The sequence below is a fragment of the Macrobrachium rosenbergii genome, chromosome 53 (genome assembly GCF_040412425.1).
Source record: "Macrobrachium rosenbergii isolate ZJJX-2024 chromosome 53, ASM4041242v1, whole genome shotgun sequence".
Classification (NCBI taxonomy): Eukaryota; Metazoa; Arthropoda; class Malacostraca; order Decapoda; family Palaemonidae; genus Macrobrachium; species Macrobrachium rosenbergii.
Window position 1 is genome coordinate 16,847,824 of NC_089793.1, and position 17,992 is coordinate 16,865,815.

The following is a 17,992-nucleotide window of genomic DNA, read 5'->3' on the forward strand; positions in this document are numbered from 1 at the left end:
AATTCCATTTCAGGTTGTTTACGATAAACAGCTTCATATGACAAACACCAGATAAAACTTGAAATACTAAAACGACGAAAAATAATGCAGAAGATTAAGAAAAAGACTGTAACTTATATTCCAATTACGTATATACTGATATGAAGTACATTTTCTCTCCACTAGACTAAAATCCAAAATAAATAAATAAATAAAAACTGAAAATGAAAACAAAAGCATTAAAGGTGACGCATCAGAAGCAAATTGAACAAACTGCATTAGAGTTGTGATGAAGACGACAACGACAACTTGTCCTATAGAAAGTCCACTTGACTCTACCCCTCTCATTTCTGAAGAGTTCCTTACCAGAATAAAAACATTCCTGTCAAAAACAGATAAAGTAATAATAATAATAATAATAATAGACTAATTTTACAGGAAAGAACAACAACGCACAATGTTCATAAGTAAACAACTAATGTGAAAAATTTTTCTTCTCCTTCCAGATTGACATATTGTGCTATTATCCTGCTGGTGCTGCTGTTCGTGGTAAGGACTTGAGAAACTGTAAGACTTCTTGCCCAATTTGAATAAGAAAAATACATCTTTTCTGTTTGCAATTTTATACTTATGAACATGTTGGTAGGAATTATAATAAGCTTTGAACCATATTCTCTCTGAAAACCATATTATGTGCCTTTAATATTCTTTACTTCTCTGTGCACAAACACAAACACATCCTTAAACACACACACACACACACACACACACACACACATATATATATATATACATATATATATATATATATATATATATATATATATATATATATATCTTTATATATATATTGTTATATATATATATATATATATATATATATATATATATATGTATATTATATTAGCCATTGCTTCAAGTATTGTCACCTTAATTTACAAATCTTAATTATCTTACCACACACGAACAGTGACAGACACACTTACGCCTCCTCAAACATACACAGTGATCTTGATTTTCCCTTTCTACAGGGCTCAGCAATGGGGCAGATTATGTGTACAGGAGTTTCGCTTCTTCTGCGCATCAGATGCTCGCTTTCTTCTCAAGATAATGGAAAATACTGACGGCATGCTGCAATGAGACGGACCCAATGCGTAAGTAGACTTTGTTGCCCTTCGTATTTTCTTGGTGTAAATGTCTGTGAGTGGCTTTCTTATTTTTCTGGAGTAAATGGTTGTAGACAGACGCTTTTAGTCTACAACTCAGACGTTTTCTTATTTCCTGTTTCTCCACAGCAAATACGTTTAAAGAAGATCAATTTTCTTAAAATAGACGTGTTCTTGTGTCTTGTTTTAATCGTAGCAATTGGTAAATACTAGTACACGTATACCAAACACGTGTGCGTCTGTGCTTTTGTTCTTTAGTTTGCTGGTGTGTATGTATGCATGTAAACCAATTGCGTTTTGTATAATAAGAACACTTGCTATTTCTTCGATTTTAGGTGTAAATAACTGCATGATAATGAGACTCTCTGTACGAAAAAATTTGATTTTTATTTTCACATGCATTCTTCGAGTCAAGTTTTTTTTTTTTTTTTTTTTAAAGATAACTGTTAACCGGCTGCATGCGCCAAACTCGCTCATATTATATAGCTCCACGAATTCACGTCGAACATCGGTTTTATGTTCTGGTTCTCTGCCTCCAAGATCCAACAGCGTTCAATAACATATGGGCATTGTAGCCAAACTCCATGCCTGCTCAACTTTTAAATGGTCCCCGACCAAATATTAATGTCAGAAAACGGATAATTCTGAAATATGGCAAACAATCAGAGACCATTACAAGGCTTGTTTATCTTTATGGATCCCTCAACTTACTCTGCCCAGCCTTCCCAAGTCTACTCATAAGTCTAGGATTAACCAAAAAAAAAAAACCCGGCCATTAATAAAATAAATATTAGTTTAACGATCCTGACCAATAATTGTCTAGAAACAGCCACTAACTCCAGTGTTCCTCTTCCTCGGCCTGCGCTCATTACTTCTCAACCTGCAGGATCCTGCAGTTGAAAGTGTAGGATTCTACACAAAAACATAGGAGGATACAGCACTTGTAACATACTAACGATGACTGAAATCTACTTTTAATATTCGGTCCCCGCCCTTAACCAGCACTATTAAAAGAAGAGGAGGAGGACGAGGAGGACGAGGACGAGGAGGACGAGGAAAGCAACAGGAAGTCTTACCAAACTTGAAATCCTGGTGTTCATAAAAAGTTCAAGATCTGATAACTTAAAAACCTAAATCAAACGAAGCATCCATTAATTAAGAATAAGTAATTTATGAAGCAGTCTGGGAGGTATTCTGAATAACAATCAAGCTGTTACGGCATCTTTTGGTTGTTGATAGGCCTACTAAATTGCTGGATTTTTTTTTTCTTTTTTTGTTTAGAGGCGTTTAGATAGAAACTGCCAAATGTTACTACCAAGTCATTAAACTAACATTAGGCTAGCTAGTCTTTCCCTATGAGAGAGAGAGAGAGAGAGAGAGAGAGAGAGAGAGAGAGAGAGAGAGAGAGAGAGAGAGAGCCTGCTAATCAACAATTTCTCCTCCGGTAGCAATGTAATGAGAGAGAGAGAGAGAGAGAGAGAGAGAGAGAGAGAGAGAGAGAGAGAGAGAGAGAGAGAGAGAGAGAGAGAGAGAGAGTATAGGACAGGTGAAAAGAGTTGATTTATATACATACATATATTTCTTCACTAAACTAGCTGCTAGATGGGGCTGCATTATTAATACAGCTCCACTAGCTAAGAAAGAGACATATGGTGTACGCTAATGTCTGTGCTAAAGAAAATCGTAAGATCGTATTTCTTTAGTAATGGTCTATTTCGAAATAAACTTATCGCGGCTTTCATTAGAGGCTCGTATATCGAATGTCAACCTTTGTTTTACAAGTGATAAAGATTAGCTACAAGCTCAGTAGAATTTCAGATTTAAATATGTCTCGCAAATAAGATATTTCGAGGAGTTAAGTAGCGATATCTTTTGGATGATAAACAGTTCATTACACGAATAAAAACATTGTAGGAAATATCTCAATAAATTTTATTTTCAGTTACTGATTCGGCTACCAATTAACTACGTGCTTGGAGCGGTTTCCATGTTAGGATTCACAGATATTCATTTATGGAAAGCTTCCATTAATTACTTACTCTAAACATAAAAAATTCTTATGTAATTGCACAATTTATTCGTATTTTATAAAGTCTGCACTTACTTAGTTTCATAAAATTTTACGTATTTTAAATAACTGAAAAAAAAATAATACATAAAATAACCATTTCTTTCCGTTTCAATTTCGCGGTGGCGTGAGTGACTGAATAAGACCAATTCTGATCTTAACAAAATAAAAATAATAATAATCCAACTCAGCGTGTATCGAAAAGTTATTTGCTAAAGTTTGGTAGCCCTTCGTACGAGTTTACCCTCAAGATTTACTTTCTCTGCTTGATTAGCATAGCCCCAGACAAGAAGGTGACTGAAGTGCTGAGTGTTTGAGAAGACTTCCATGAATATTTATCCATCTGAGGATTGCTTCATAAATGTTAATTCATGCCCTGTGGAAGTAAATCGATGAAGTGGACCGGGTTACGTCGAACAAAAATTTGATCAGAGCAAATGTTGAAATGGCCCATAATGAGCATGGCAGCGTTAGAGTTACAAGCCAAAGATATCGCGTTCGAGATGAACAGCTAAAAGTTTATCAAACTGAACAAAGACTAAACATAAAAATAAAGTCCGTTCGTTTACACGCCAGACTTGGTATTTTTTATCAGAGAATAAGGCTAACATTACCTTAAAAGGTAAACTCTCTACTCGATTTTTGTACCGCTTTTCTTCAATCGGGCATCGCTCTGCCCTTCCCGGTTTTATTTTATTTTTTTCTTCGTCATTTCACGTTGCATATGCCATGAAAAAATCAGGACAGTGAATGTCATTCTGTATTCAATTACAGATTTCAAATTGATATACACACACATATATATAATATATAATATATTTATATATATATGTATGTATATATATACATATACATATATATATTATATATATATATATATATATATATATATATATATATATATATATATATACACATATACTGTCTAATTTTATTCTTAAGAATCTTCAGTAGCTATCAAAAAAGAAAAACTAATCACATCATGGCCTACCAAAGAATGAATATGCATATAACAGTCTATATTTGGCACAAGAAAATTCTTCCCATCATGCAAATTGCAGAAGCAATTTGGAAAGAATAACCCACACATGGTAGTTAGAGACACCAGTTAGTGGAAGGCATCTCTCTAAAGATGAATAAAGGTAGTGTGAGTGTAAGGGGGTGGAGGACGGAGAGGGGGGGGGGGACAAGATGTTGGAAACGTCTCGGCGTGCGAAATTTCAACCAATGAAGCCCGAGGGTTGCTGGAATGTATAAGCATTCCAACGGAGGCTTCATCTATCCGTGGCCACAGAGCTATCCCCCCTCATTAGTTGTAACGCATTTCGTCTTGGCCCTACTTAGCGCTGCCATTACCTCTTTTGGAAACGGAACCTCATGCAAATCATATACAGGGTCTGTTGACTTTGAAATATATTGCTTTCGAATGGACTTGGAGGCGCCTCTCTCTCTCTCTCTCTCTCTCTCTCTCTCTCTCTCTCTCTCTCTCTCTCTCTCTCTTGCATCTATAACGTTTCATTTTAAACATCTCCCTGTGCTCTTTTATATCTATTTAGGTTATAAAACGGTCATTAAGGCCCTACTCTCTCTCTCTCTCTCTCTCTCTGGCACTACACGGGAGTTCTCTGGTCTACGAAGCTTTACTTGAGACTTCCTCTCTTCTTCTCTTTCCCTTCTTCCATACATATTCATGTCATACAACGGCCACTAAAGGCTATACTTATGTAACTATTTATGTGACATGAACTGTAAGTCGAGCGATATGTTAGCCGCGCGCAGACCTGGAGAACACATATTATACTCAGCCCTCTTGGTTTTGTTAATTGAATTTGAAGTGAGCATTTTTCTTGCCCTGTTACTGGGGAGGGATGCGTAAATGTTGGCAGCTGAATTATGCAACTTTTTTTTCTTTTATTTTCTTTGGTCTACGGCTAATCCGAGGGTAGCCGAACTGGTTGGTCATCTGTGAACCTAACACAAACAAATAATTATGAATATTATCATGACGGAAGAGAACGAGTTGGCAAATAAGTCAGAAACTGAATTAGAACCTTAACGATGATTTATAATTACGTTGTAATAATGCCACTGACCAATTAAATTTCAATATTTTCTTCTCTCCTATTTTCAGAGATGATCCACGTCACGACGACAGGTGTTTCGAAAGGTATCTTCCACACAATCGAAGGAAACAGAATACTGTGTTACGACACCAGAAGAGGAAGATTTAAAGCCATGAAAAGGGTGAGTAGTCCTCCTCTAAACTACAGTTTGCATTAGAACGTTACCCGTATCAGTTGTTATTTTAGAGGTTCATCTAAAAATTATAACTAATAACGCGCGATTTTATTAGTCATATGATTACATTTTGATTATAATAATGAAACTCTGTTTTCAAGTCAGCATAAATCAAATAAGGCTTTCTTACTCGTTCGACATGGGAGCACATTATTCATCGCAAACCGTAGATTATGTTGTTAAAGACCAGCCATTAACGAAAAGTAAGAATAATTAAGTATCAATAATGATACGGGCAGTATACCCAAATCAACTTTGTTTTTTACCAACAACATATAACTCAGACATGCGGCAAATAGAACAATAACGAGAAAAAATATATCCATATTCTAAAGCTGATGACCACTGTTCTTAAAGGGAGTTATCAATGTTTTCCTTGCAATATTCATTATTCTTTTACGATAATGCTTCATCAAAGCAAAATAAATGATCGTAAATCCGAACTAAAATTTAAATTCCTATGTGCTTCGATCTACATCACGCACCATTTACATGAAAACAGGCTATACAAAAACACCTCGAATGCAGAACCAATTCTGTTTCGAAAAAGTAGACAAGGAAAGAAAAATGAATCAGAAACCAAATGGCATTCGTAAAATCAGACAGAGAGAAACCAGAGTACGAAAACCATTTGATAATTTAAAGGAAATATACGACACAAAACGCCGAAAGGGGACGACCTCATAAATCATACGAAAGGCGTGAATGAATGAATGGTGGTCCTTTGGAATGAGCCTTGTCGAATTCGCCTTGAAGGAATATAACTAAACAATCTGTAGGCTTTGGAGAGCATTTGATGGATGGAAGGAAGATCCCCTCTATCTCGAATCCTTCCTCCTGCAGTAACTTACCGCTTGGAGGCTCGCAGGAAATAAAAGGAATGTTATGGTGAAAGTCGTCTCTAAAGAGGCTGGGTGTTTAAGTATGGGGGGTTGGGGATGACCATTTACATTAACTAGGGTGGAAATTCCCATATTGTAGGCAACAGCAGTAGACCCTAAGGACACATGCTATGTCAATTTGATGGACGAGCGACGACCATCATTTGATCTTCCTCATTTCATGCATGTACTGTACACGAATGACCTTTCAAGGAAGGTGATTAATAAACGCCAACGGAAGCGTTTTATTAGAAGCCATAACCAAGGTCGAGTCTTTTTCAGGGAAGACATATCTCGACATGGGTGAAATATTAACTCTCCTTTCCATCTATTGAAATGAAAATGGCCTGTAACAGGAATGAAACAGGCTTAAACAGCAGCGATTCCCTACACGGATGTTTTGGGGAGATTTGAAATCAACCTTTTGTCTGCTGTTCAAGCAAGAGATTGTAAGGAAGTCGTAGAAGCTTTTGAGATTTAAGAAGCTTTTTAATTTTCACAAACTTTGCGAATATTTTTATACGAGGTAATACGTACGTGTTCATGTATTTTTTTTAACACAGGTGAGTGCTCATACATAGTGTACGTGGCCTTCCATATGAGTACATGCGTGCATGTAGCGTGTAAGACTATGAAAGACATACGCTAAATAAATGAATTTCAGTGCGAGAAGACTTGCCTGTTACCTGTGTAATTTTCATGAGCTGGCTAGAAAAGGGAGTAAGAAAATCGAAGACCGTTTAACATGTCGTTTGCTGTGACAAGCACGAGAACAATGCAGAAAAGAGCAATCGTAATACAAGACTTTTATGAATAGTAACTTAGGGCGGGACTGGTCTCTTAAAAAGTAAAAAATATACGCCGTGATAGCAAGGGGAAAGAAACAAAAATTGACCCTTTAGAATGGAACGCCTTCGAAAAACAATAGGGTATTTATGAACGATTTGACACAAATTATGGGCGATTCCACTACCCTCTGCGGCACGACTGTTTGCAGGAATAGAAAAAAAATAGCACCCTTTCCTGACCCTTTTTATGCGCGGTTTCGTGCGCACGTTCGTGCGTTGCCTCCGTCACGACTACTTATTGATGTTCGATAAGATGCACATCTTTCGCAATCTTCTTTGTCTTAATGGCAAATATTTCGAATAGGGGCTGAAGTTGTACGCATCCGACATAAATGATGATGTCGAGACTTCATCCTTTGAACATATCTCTTATTGTATGTTATCTCTTTTATACGTATCTGCATTCTCTGACTACACGGAGTAAGATGTCTACTTCAGACTAATCTATAAAGTAATGGCGCAAAATTAGCCTTGTCCAACTGTGAAAGGTTGCATGGAATGTAAACTGCTTGCAAACTCGCAATGTCCATGACATATAGTTCATTAGTATCAGTATCATCATCATCATTATTGTAATAGGCCTTGACATTTTAGAGACTCAAGGCCTATTACAACTGAAAAGCGCTAAATTTTGGCATGAAATGGAAAGGTTGTTAGAGACCCTCCCCTACTCTTATCATTATTTCTGTTCTTTCGTATTTAATGTTGGGGCCTGAAAGGCTTCTGTGATACAAAAGCACGAAATTTTGCATGAAACGGCTGCTGTCTCCAGATTCTTCGACATGGGAGAATTTTCTTCAAATAGTTTGTTGTGCCCGATAAGGGCGCGACCCAAAAATTCACGATAAGGGTGGAGGTCTTTAGCGAGTTATTTGTTCCGACGGAGAAGTAATTTTTTTTTTCTTTATAAATGAAAAGTAGTATCCCAAAATGTGTTGTAAAGTCCTTTTGGCTCATGATATCTAAAAGGTACAGGATACAGTTTAATCACATGATTGAAATTCTAATATCTTGACGAGCCTAATGATATCACTTATGATTATTGTTAATTATCATTATTATTGGTGGTGGTAGTAGGTTGGTTATGGAAACAATCTTATAATGGGCTCCTGTTATTGTTTTCCTGTCCCTGTTATTTATGTCATATCTAGTCCTGCAGACTGAATATAACTGTTCATTTCGCTTTGAAATATGAGGGGTTTACAAAACAGAAGCTTGGACAAAAGACCTTTCTGTCAAGTGAGACAATACTCATTTAGACCCATTATTCTAACACAGTCCTTGATGTTTACTCAGTCATGGAAAAGCTTTTGTAAAAACATTTCCGGCCCAGGCCACTCGTTGGAAAAGAGGTCAAAAGGCCGGACACGATGATCAAAGACCGAACAGTCAAGTTTGTTTGTATTAAGCCACGGGGAATTTTCGTGCGCTCACAAAAAGGGTTAGACAATGCTGCGAAAGATTTCGATTGTGAGAGAAACATTGTCCTCGGCGTGTTGTGTGTCGCTTGTCGGTAGTCAAGGGGGTTACAAATAGGGGTCCTCTGTATAAACACTTAACAGGTGAGATGGGAAGCAGAGGCACGGTCGGTTAAGTGGCCTTTTATTTGACCAGAGGCTTCGGCATCTAGGCATGAGGAGCTGCTGAAGCAGTGGAGCTACTGCTTGGAAAACAAGTTTTCACTCTTCTGTTCGGCCCACGAGAAAAACCTCCAGACTGTTTGCACTGATGGATACATTCAAACACTCCTCCCCTCCTAAAGCCTTATACGATGACTGACAGATGGCGAGGGAACATTCTTTCAGTTATTCTCGCGAGAGAAAATAGCAATAGGTCTTTTGACTGGCATTCAGCGAAGTCCTCCCTACTTTCTGCTCTCGTTTCACCACCCGTTCCAAGAAGAATGGCGCTAACACCTAACTGTTAAACCGCGGTCGCCATTCAATCACGCGCCGAAAGGATCCAATAAGTACGAAAATCCTCTTACAATCCTGTAAACCGGCGTGCGAAATTTTAAAACCCCAAATCTTACCCACATAGGATTTTGAGACACGCACCTTATTTAGACATTAGGGTGAGAATTTAAACCTCCAAAATGAAGCGCTCTTGCGGCCGAAATCTCAAAAAACAATCCCGAACACTCGGAATTATAGCCATTCTTCCATTGTTGAGGTCAGCCTAGGCCTAAGAATTGATCCAGGTGTTTCCCTGAGGGGCTTTGTGCCATTGGAACAGTCGGATACTTATGAAAATGATCGAATTGGAAAACCACGGGAATGATGTCGACTCCATTTAACGTGGGAAATTTTCCATCACTGGTTTTCCACTGTTCTTAAACACAGGAAAACAGTAACGATTTTCACCAGAAATTCTATTAAAGTACTTGTAATACGCAAAAGTGCAGATTTCAGTTACTGTGTTTTATTTTTACCCATTTACCCCATAACCATTAAACAAATAACACATTTTCTTACGAATCTGCATGGTATCTAGCTGCAGACTATAGTACATGAAGTAATATATCCTTGTCTGTATGCATGAATGAAGACCTAAGCCCTTCCATACAAAACACGCACGCGTCGTACGACGACTGTGCACTGATAATTTATATATAAAAACAGATTAAAAACGTGCACACAACCATATGAATAAGACTCTAGACAAGGATTCGACACATGCAAAGGACTAAAGACATCCGGAGACGCATTGGAGCTTAGGGAAAGGAAGGTGACGGAGGCCATCCTTCGGTGGGTGGTCTTACGGTTGGATTATGAATGGTTACGACCACATACTAATGAAATTCACAACCAATGCGGTATTTTTGCCCCCGAGTCACTAAGTAATTTAACCCTCTATTGTTAGCGCGACTATACTAAGGCCCCGGCAGGGTTAGGCCTCTTGGGGCTTAGTCGTCCGTCCATCTCCTAAACCTCTCGAAGAATTCTGAAAATTCGACCGAGATCGTGAGCGTTCTCCAAAACGACGCTAAAAATATAATCTGCAACAAATGCACAAACCTCCAGTGGAAATGTCTATTGCGTTTTTGAAAGCTCCACCAAAATCACGCGAGTTTTCCCACTAAAAGATGCCACAAAAAGACTTTAGCAACATAGTAAAATTAAAAACAACCCTCTGTTTTATTACATTTGCGAGGCCTTTTATGTAGGGTCATTAATGACATTATCTTTGAAAACCTCATAACTCTCGCCAGTAGATTCATGGCGCTGGGGAAACCTGTTAAAAGACGCTTATCTTTAAACGGTTAACTAGCGAACTTAATTACGTTCAGGTAGTACTATTTAATTAGCCGTGTAAAAGATAGGCCTAGTATTTCATTTGCTAATTGGCAATTACCTGAACTTTCAAGCTGAAGCACATCTGCTTGTTTAGTTAACGACCTCAATTACACATATTAAGGACTGGAAAAATACCGTACACAGATTTGATAGCTTTATTTTAGTCTAGATCTCCACGATAATTTTTTTTTATATTAAACAAAATAGCAATAGCAATTTTTTTTTTTGCTAAACGATCATTGAAACTAGAGACGATCGGGTATTATTTGTTAAAAAATAACACAGATACATCTTATAATAATTTAAATATCAAACTACACAAAAATTGAGTTAGTGCAAAAGACATCAGCTGCAGGTACATACTCAACAGTAATATTTCCTATCATAATAACAGATTAGATGGAAAGGAGGAATACCCATCAACGAAGGTAAAATGAAGTTCACAAAACCGTCAGAGGTTACTGGAGAAAAAAAGAGAAAACAACGAAACAACAGCCATAAAAGGGGAACTTATTTTCAAAATTAACCAATTAGAATCCATCGTATAACGTCAGAATTGGCTATTAGGCCCGGTGGTGTGTGTGGCCTCCATCATCTTTATAACCAGCTATTGGTTAATGACAGGTTAGCAGGTCAGTCGTTCTGTTAACATCCAGGTAACAAGTATTCTGACCGATTCAACCCCAGAAGTATGATGTATCACAACTTTTTTTTTTCTTTCTTGTAAACTTTTTTTTCTGTTTTTATGGGATCACCGACCGATGGCTTTTACGGCCGATTCCTGACATTTTCGTTTCTCCCAAGACTCACTTTTTCCTGGGGCTCTCCAGATTCTGGGGGAAATACTTTAGTGGGGTAAATACTTTAGTTTTTTTTTTTTTAGTGCAATTCGTACCGTTTAGGGGCTACTCGTTCAAGCAAGAATCCTTGCTGGCAAAAGATCACCTTGATATTTACTTTTTTTTTGGTGCTCTCCATATTCTGGAGAAATCCTTCGAATCATTTCTCTTGTTTCACCTCGAGCAATTCTTCGGATGATGGATTACCTCTTGAGACATTCCACTAAGAAATATTCAGGTGAAACATGCGCTGCAATACTGTCAGCTCTTACAATGGCAACTTTGTGCGGCCAACTTTAATTTTGATAATTTCTGTTATCAACGATCCTGTCTATCTATAGCAACTCTGATACAAAATAATTAAATTACACGCAAGCAAAAATCTGAATAAAGATGGTTTTATGAGTCTCTCGATTCATTTTACAGGTATGGAATAAAGCAATGTAATGTGAAGCTCTTTATCTTTTTCTTGTGGCAGATAAAGCCAAAAATGTACATTCCTCATTAATCATAACCGAAGGGAAGTAGTTCATTTTAAATAAAGAAAAAAAATGATTTAGGTTCATATTTTTGGCATTTAATTCATGGACTCGGCGACATCTTAGTAAAATACTACCAATAACAGAAAGGAAACGATGACGAAATCGTATTTAGATAATAGCTGCAAGAAAAGCTATTTTCCCAATTGGGTTCCCTTTTAGCGCCGTGTAAACTAATAATCTCTTATCAGCATTTGTGGTAGGAGGTGGCGCCAACCCGTAAGCTTTCTCGAGATGAGGATAATCTCACTCTAAGCCTCTAGATAGCTCGACCTTGCGACCGAATCAACCTAAAACGCCATCTGGATTCGCCAGGTGTTACTATGGGTCACTTACGTGTCTCGGTATGCTGTCTACAGGTGGATCGAAAATAATGAGTATAGACTATAGACTGTTTCTTATAGCTCTCATTAAAAAAAACTTAATTACACTATATACTGGTTCAAAATTGCATTGGCATATTCCCTTTATATCCTTGTTATTTTTAAAGGTGATGCAATTATTTCCCATGTGATTACGTGCATGGTTGTCCTCGTAAAGAGAGGTATATTTCTCGATGTCACTGTGAACACAAAATTAAAAACCTTGAAAACCTCAGAAGTTCAATTGTCAATACGAGAAAAAATTCTATAACCAGCGAGTACAAATAACAAGCTTGTAAACACGTGCAGCGTGCAAGGATATACGAATTCTAACTCCGTAGAGAGAGAGAGAGAGAGAGAGAGAGAGAGAGTAATATATATAAATATATAGGCCTAGGGTTTGAAAATAACACGTCCTGTCTGTCGCAGCGGTCTGTAATTACCAATGCGGGCTATAATTATAAAAAAGGGTCTTCTCCCATCTCATCCACTCATCGGGAGTTGAATAATCCCCCATCCCACCTTCCCACAGACTCGTCCTCCTTAGGACAGAGAGAGAGAGAGAGAGAGAGAGAGAGAGAGAGAGAGAGAGAGAGAGAGAGAGAGAGAGGAAGGATTAATAATAATGGGTTACGGAGAGGTCTATCGGTAGTCTACAAGCTATTCAATCACAAAGATTAACACACATGGCAATCCTAAATCACTAACAAATACAACATATGAGTTACTGACAAGTCATGTTTTTTCCACAACAGCGTATTTAATGTCACTGAACCCATCTACAAGTTACACCTTTTGGAAGAATATTTTCATTTACAAATACGTCACAATTTGCAAGTAAGTCACGAGCACAACATGATTGATTCCAATATGCAGAACATTACCCAAAGTTATGTTTAACCACCAAAATATACATTTTATAAACTGCAAATAGCAGTACAAACAGCTAATGTTTAATCCGACAGTACAGCCAACTATATACAATCTGTACACTTTAGCAAAATATTCTCAACAGTAAGAACCAGAGGTGTCGACGAACTGAGACTTAATGCCATGTAGGGAAAGACAATTTGATAAAATAGAAACTGCTCAGAGAGTCAGAGATTACTATTTCAATATTCCACAAGATGAAGCAGGCGGCATACGCAGAAGAGTTCTATCATTCCATTTACGCATACACATATGAACGTTCCCCAACCTTGTATATCTTTAAACTTAAAAAAAAAAAACTTTCTCAAGCCTGTATAAAGGCGTGCGTACGTGCGCACCTGTAAATATATATCTCTTAATGTCAGGATAATATAGGACATCACTCTGTTTACATCAGTCGTTTGTCTGAGTTCTTAAATGGGACTTCAATTGAAAGTCACGCTAAAGGTTTAAAAAAAAATTATCTCTAATTTTAAAACCGTGCTTCCATGTTCACTAATTTTTTCTTTGGTAACTTTATTAATCGAACCATCGTGCCTTCTATTAAAAAAAAAGGCCTGGGAGGCAATTAGAAAATTACCTTCAGTTGAAATCGCAGTAAGAACTGGAAACGTAAAACGGCCCTTAATAGTTAACAAAACTGGATGATTCCGATTCTTTTTACCCAAATTAAAGGCCTTATGATGGAAACCAGTACCTAAGAGTTCCTTGGTTTAGCACGGAGGATTAAATATGAAATTTAACCGTGCACTATAAAACATCCCCACCCACTAAAACTGATAACCCCTTGCTACAAGAGACGTAATCGCTGTCAGAACTATACACGGCGTGACCCCTCCGCAAGCAGATTTAAGAGGGCATGGTTGAGGCATAGGGAAGGGAGGGGGTTGATGGTGAAGGGATAACGGGTAGAGGTAGAGATGGTGAGGATCATGACACGGGAGGACATTATGAGACACGGTTCATCAAATAGGAAGGCATAGTGAAAGATGGGTGGTGAAATAAACATGGTTAGAAATGGGCTGTGCTGGTATTTGATATCTTCACGCTAGTCTCAAACAAAATAAAATGCTTTACTTTTTTCCACTGCTCATTTGTGTTTAAAGCTCATACATTTTTCTTCTCTTTTGTTGCAGTCGGCATTTAAAGGTATCGAAAGGTGTCGGCACCCGAAGAGTCGGAGGAAACACAAGAATAAAACCAACCCCGGAAGGACCAAGGACTGCATCTTCACCAACAGCGATAAGGAGTTCTTCAAGAACACCAAAAGCAACATTCAGTGTATTTTCCACGAAAAGCTAATGCAAAGCGGCTTCTATTACATATCGGTAGAGGAAGACGCTAAATACCTCGCCGTAAAGAAGGGCAGAGTCCAAAAAATTAAGAAAAATGGCGAGATAAAAGAACCCAGAGAACCATTAAGGCAGTTTATTATAATGGATAAGGATGAAATTTCGAAAGTGAGCAGTAAAAATGGGAAATGCCGCGCGCACGTCAAGACTGAAGAAGCGGTTCCCTTGAAATGAAATGAAAACGGCAATACATAAACATGACTTTTGTGTCCGTGATGGGTCAAAAGGTCGGACTTCATGCCTTCTGGTTAACGCGTATGCCTGCTGCTGTTGCCGCAGGCATCAACAGCGTCCAACCAGAGGCGAAGCGTGCGGATGGTCTGCGTAAGTGAAATTCAGCAAAGCAAACGCTACATTTCCAATGGCCGTGAGTGTGCATGAGAATTTAAAATTCTGGTCTACAACGCCGCTTCCTTAGCTCTTCAGTCCTCACCCTTTCTCTTTCACTTTACGCCCGCCCGCCCACCCGCCAGCGTCCACACCCGACCCTGAGGAATATGGGGTTTGAGGTACCGCCGAGCGTCTGAACTGAGGACCTCGTCACAAGAGATCTGAAAATAGATGTTTTTGTTTTCAACTGTATATGCTAGTCCTTACACCTATTCTGTAAATACTGATTTTCATAGGATTTCACGAGCTGTAACATTTTTGATAAAGATTTCAAGCGCTTGACATTATACATTTTCTACAATAATCATCCTTTTATATAACAAATCTAATGATTTCTCCTTGTTAAGAAGCAGGACCATGCCAAAGCGTTTAGCAGTAGTCGTCCCTGTAAGCGATGGTTTCTTTCGGATAAACCCAAGAGAATAACTTTCCTGTGTGTGTGTGTGTGTTTTTTTTTTATTTCGATTCTGTAATACCGCCAAAGTGGACGTAACACAACGTTTATTAGCCAAAAGTCCTTCAAAGCCACCGCTACTGAGGTGAGGTCTTCCTCTGAAGAAACCACGCCAAGAGAGCCAGATGGCTGACCACTGACCTACAGCCAATTGGACAGTTTTCTACCATCGTCAGCAGGGGCGTTTCCCTTGGCCAAATCACTTTACCGAAAACCCCCATTCCCACTTCTTACAGCATCCGCACCCCCCTCCCCCCACATAGCAAGTCCCGCGTCACTGCCACAGAGTGAGTTCAGGCAGGACAATAGGCTGGGGCAGTAATGGCTCCGTAACTGGTAATTAAATTCACTAATTGGTAGTTGGACGAGCCATGTGGATGGGTGAGAGAGGTGTTAAGTGACGGGAGGAGCGCACAAGCTGCCTCCGTCCCCCTTCCCTTCCAGCCGTTTTCCATCCAGACCACCAGGAAGAGGAAGAAAAAACACCCAAAATCCATTTGCTTCGACGGCATATCTTTTCTCTTTCGAAGGATTTGGTGTTCTGTCCGTCTTCTGCAGTGTGAACCACAAGTTGATTTATCGGTGAAAATGCAACCAAAATACTTAATTAGTAGCAGAAACGAATGAGAGAAAATCCGAAGCAAAATTATCAGTATAAAATTAAAATTGGTGTAAAATTGTCCATAGTTACCTTAAGCTTTTTTTTTTTTTGCATTCCTTGGTATTTTTAAACAGCCCATTCACTATTCAAAGCAAGTGATTTATTTAAAATAAATGATACAAACCAATTCATTTTCAGAAAACTAGCGACATTTAGCATTGTGAAATATTTTGAGATAATTTTTCTTTTGCGTTAAGAAAACTATTCTTCAAAGCCCTTCAAAGAAAATTTCAAACCGTATTGTTGGTGACCATATATGAAAAAGTCAAGAAAAATTGAATTTGCTAAGAAGAGACTGCAATTCATTTTACAGAATCTCATTTGACATGTAAGAATGGTTCAGAACCTAAGCCTATTCTTTCAAACGTCTTCTATATGAGAAAGCACTGCTAACACGTACGATAACTTTCGTGCTAAGGTTCCAAGCCAAAAGTTCTTGAAGGAACTGAATCTGCAAAGATCAAGTTAAGGCCACTGTTGACGCTGCCTAACTGGGGGCAGAGGTGCAACCGAGCAGATCCCTTCCCCAATAGAAGACATCTCATTCTTGGTAGAATGCAACTTTGTTTAAACGATAAATTAGGAGGTTGTGTCGAATGTCAGGAGAGTGGATCATCCTCATCGTAGAAGTGACTGTTAGAATTAGATTATATACTTGTAAATGATATGAAATAATCGATCAAAATGATGTAATTGCTTTATTCTGTTTATGGAGGCTAACAGAGTAACCAATCTATATAATAAATTAGGCAGATGAATATTTTTACATGTACCGTAGGCATCAGATTTTCTGAAAATAAAACCTATTATGTAAAGGCATTATTCACAGTTCTCTCCAGTGTGAGAAACTGCGGAATAACCCAAACTATATATACATATACATATATTATATATTTTTGTACCGTTTACAGTTTAGTTACTCAAAGAAAGTATCACCTAAGGTTTTTGTAAATCATCTTCATTATTCAATGCAGACAAAATAAATGTAAATGCCATTTGCAGAGACCAAGCCAATACTTTGATCTAATTTTTTTGCCCTAAACTAAGGTGAGATGCCCTTGATTCCTTAGCTTTTCACATAGCATAGTTAGGTGCATCCCTTCAGTGCTGTTTGTGATCAAACCAAGTTGCACTCGGTCTCTGCGAAAGACATCATGACGTTTGCTCTTCACATACAGGCCAGTCCAGAAATGTCTTTAAAGCGAGTTTGTGAGTTGAATTGGTGAAGGAAAGCATCACCAAGGACGAACTAGAGTTAAGTAGATTCCGGGTTGGATTAAAAGGCAAGATATCATCTACATGTGTTTCCTCTTTTCAGACTTTTTACTTGCAGCGGATACAGTGAGTAAGCTGATGCTTGATACTCTTAGCATTTCATTTCATTTTCTACCCACATTTCTCAGAGCCAACTCTAACGCATTACACAATAAGAGTAACTAATTTCACAAATTTTTTAATGATTTCAAAACGAAATTTTCATCCTTTACGTATTCGATTTCGTAGTTGAGAGAGAGAGAGAGAGAGAGAGAGAGAGAGAGAGAGAGAGAGAGAGAGAGAGAGAGAGAGAGAGAGATGTATCTATCCCCTTCAAAGTCGGGGTGATTATTTTACAATCTATAAGTTTAACCTGACAGGCACAAACTGAAATGTAGGACTGGGGCCACAGTCTGGCGTTCCAAGACCTTGGAAGGGTTTATGTACGGTTACCAGAGACCAGAAATAACACGGCATTGAAAAGACTGATTCACATGAGTTTACCAATAAGACTCTTGGTACTTTAAGGTGGCGGGGTAGTGGGCAGATAGGCGACATGGGCTGCCTGGTCAGGTATTGGACAACACATACCCATACGGCCTCCTACAGAAGGGGCAAGAATAGGACCCATTACTCCGGTAGAATTGACACCTATAGCTAGAAATTATTGGTTGG

At 38.2% G+C, this 17,992-nt stretch overlaps 1 protein-coding gene across 1 annotated transcript in view; it reads left to right on the forward strand.

The window, feature by feature from the left end:
* Positions 1-17,655, forward strand: part of LOC136834323 (uncharacterized) — a 49,836-nt gene extending 32,181 nt beyond the window's left edge. The window contains exons 2-5 of the mRNA XM_067096806.1: positions 486-528; positions 1,011-1,133; positions 5,345-5,457; positions 14,343-17,655. Coding sequence (XP_066952907.1) covers positions 1,130-1,133; positions 5,345-5,457; positions 14,343-14,732 — 507 coding nt within the window. The 5' untranslated portion in view covers positions 486-528; positions 1,011-1,129 and the 3' untranslated portion in view covers positions 14,733-17,655. The remainder of the gene's footprint in view (positions 1-485; positions 529-1,010; positions 1,134-5,344; positions 5,458-14,342) is intronic.
* Positions 17,656-17,992: the final 337 nt, after the last annotated feature.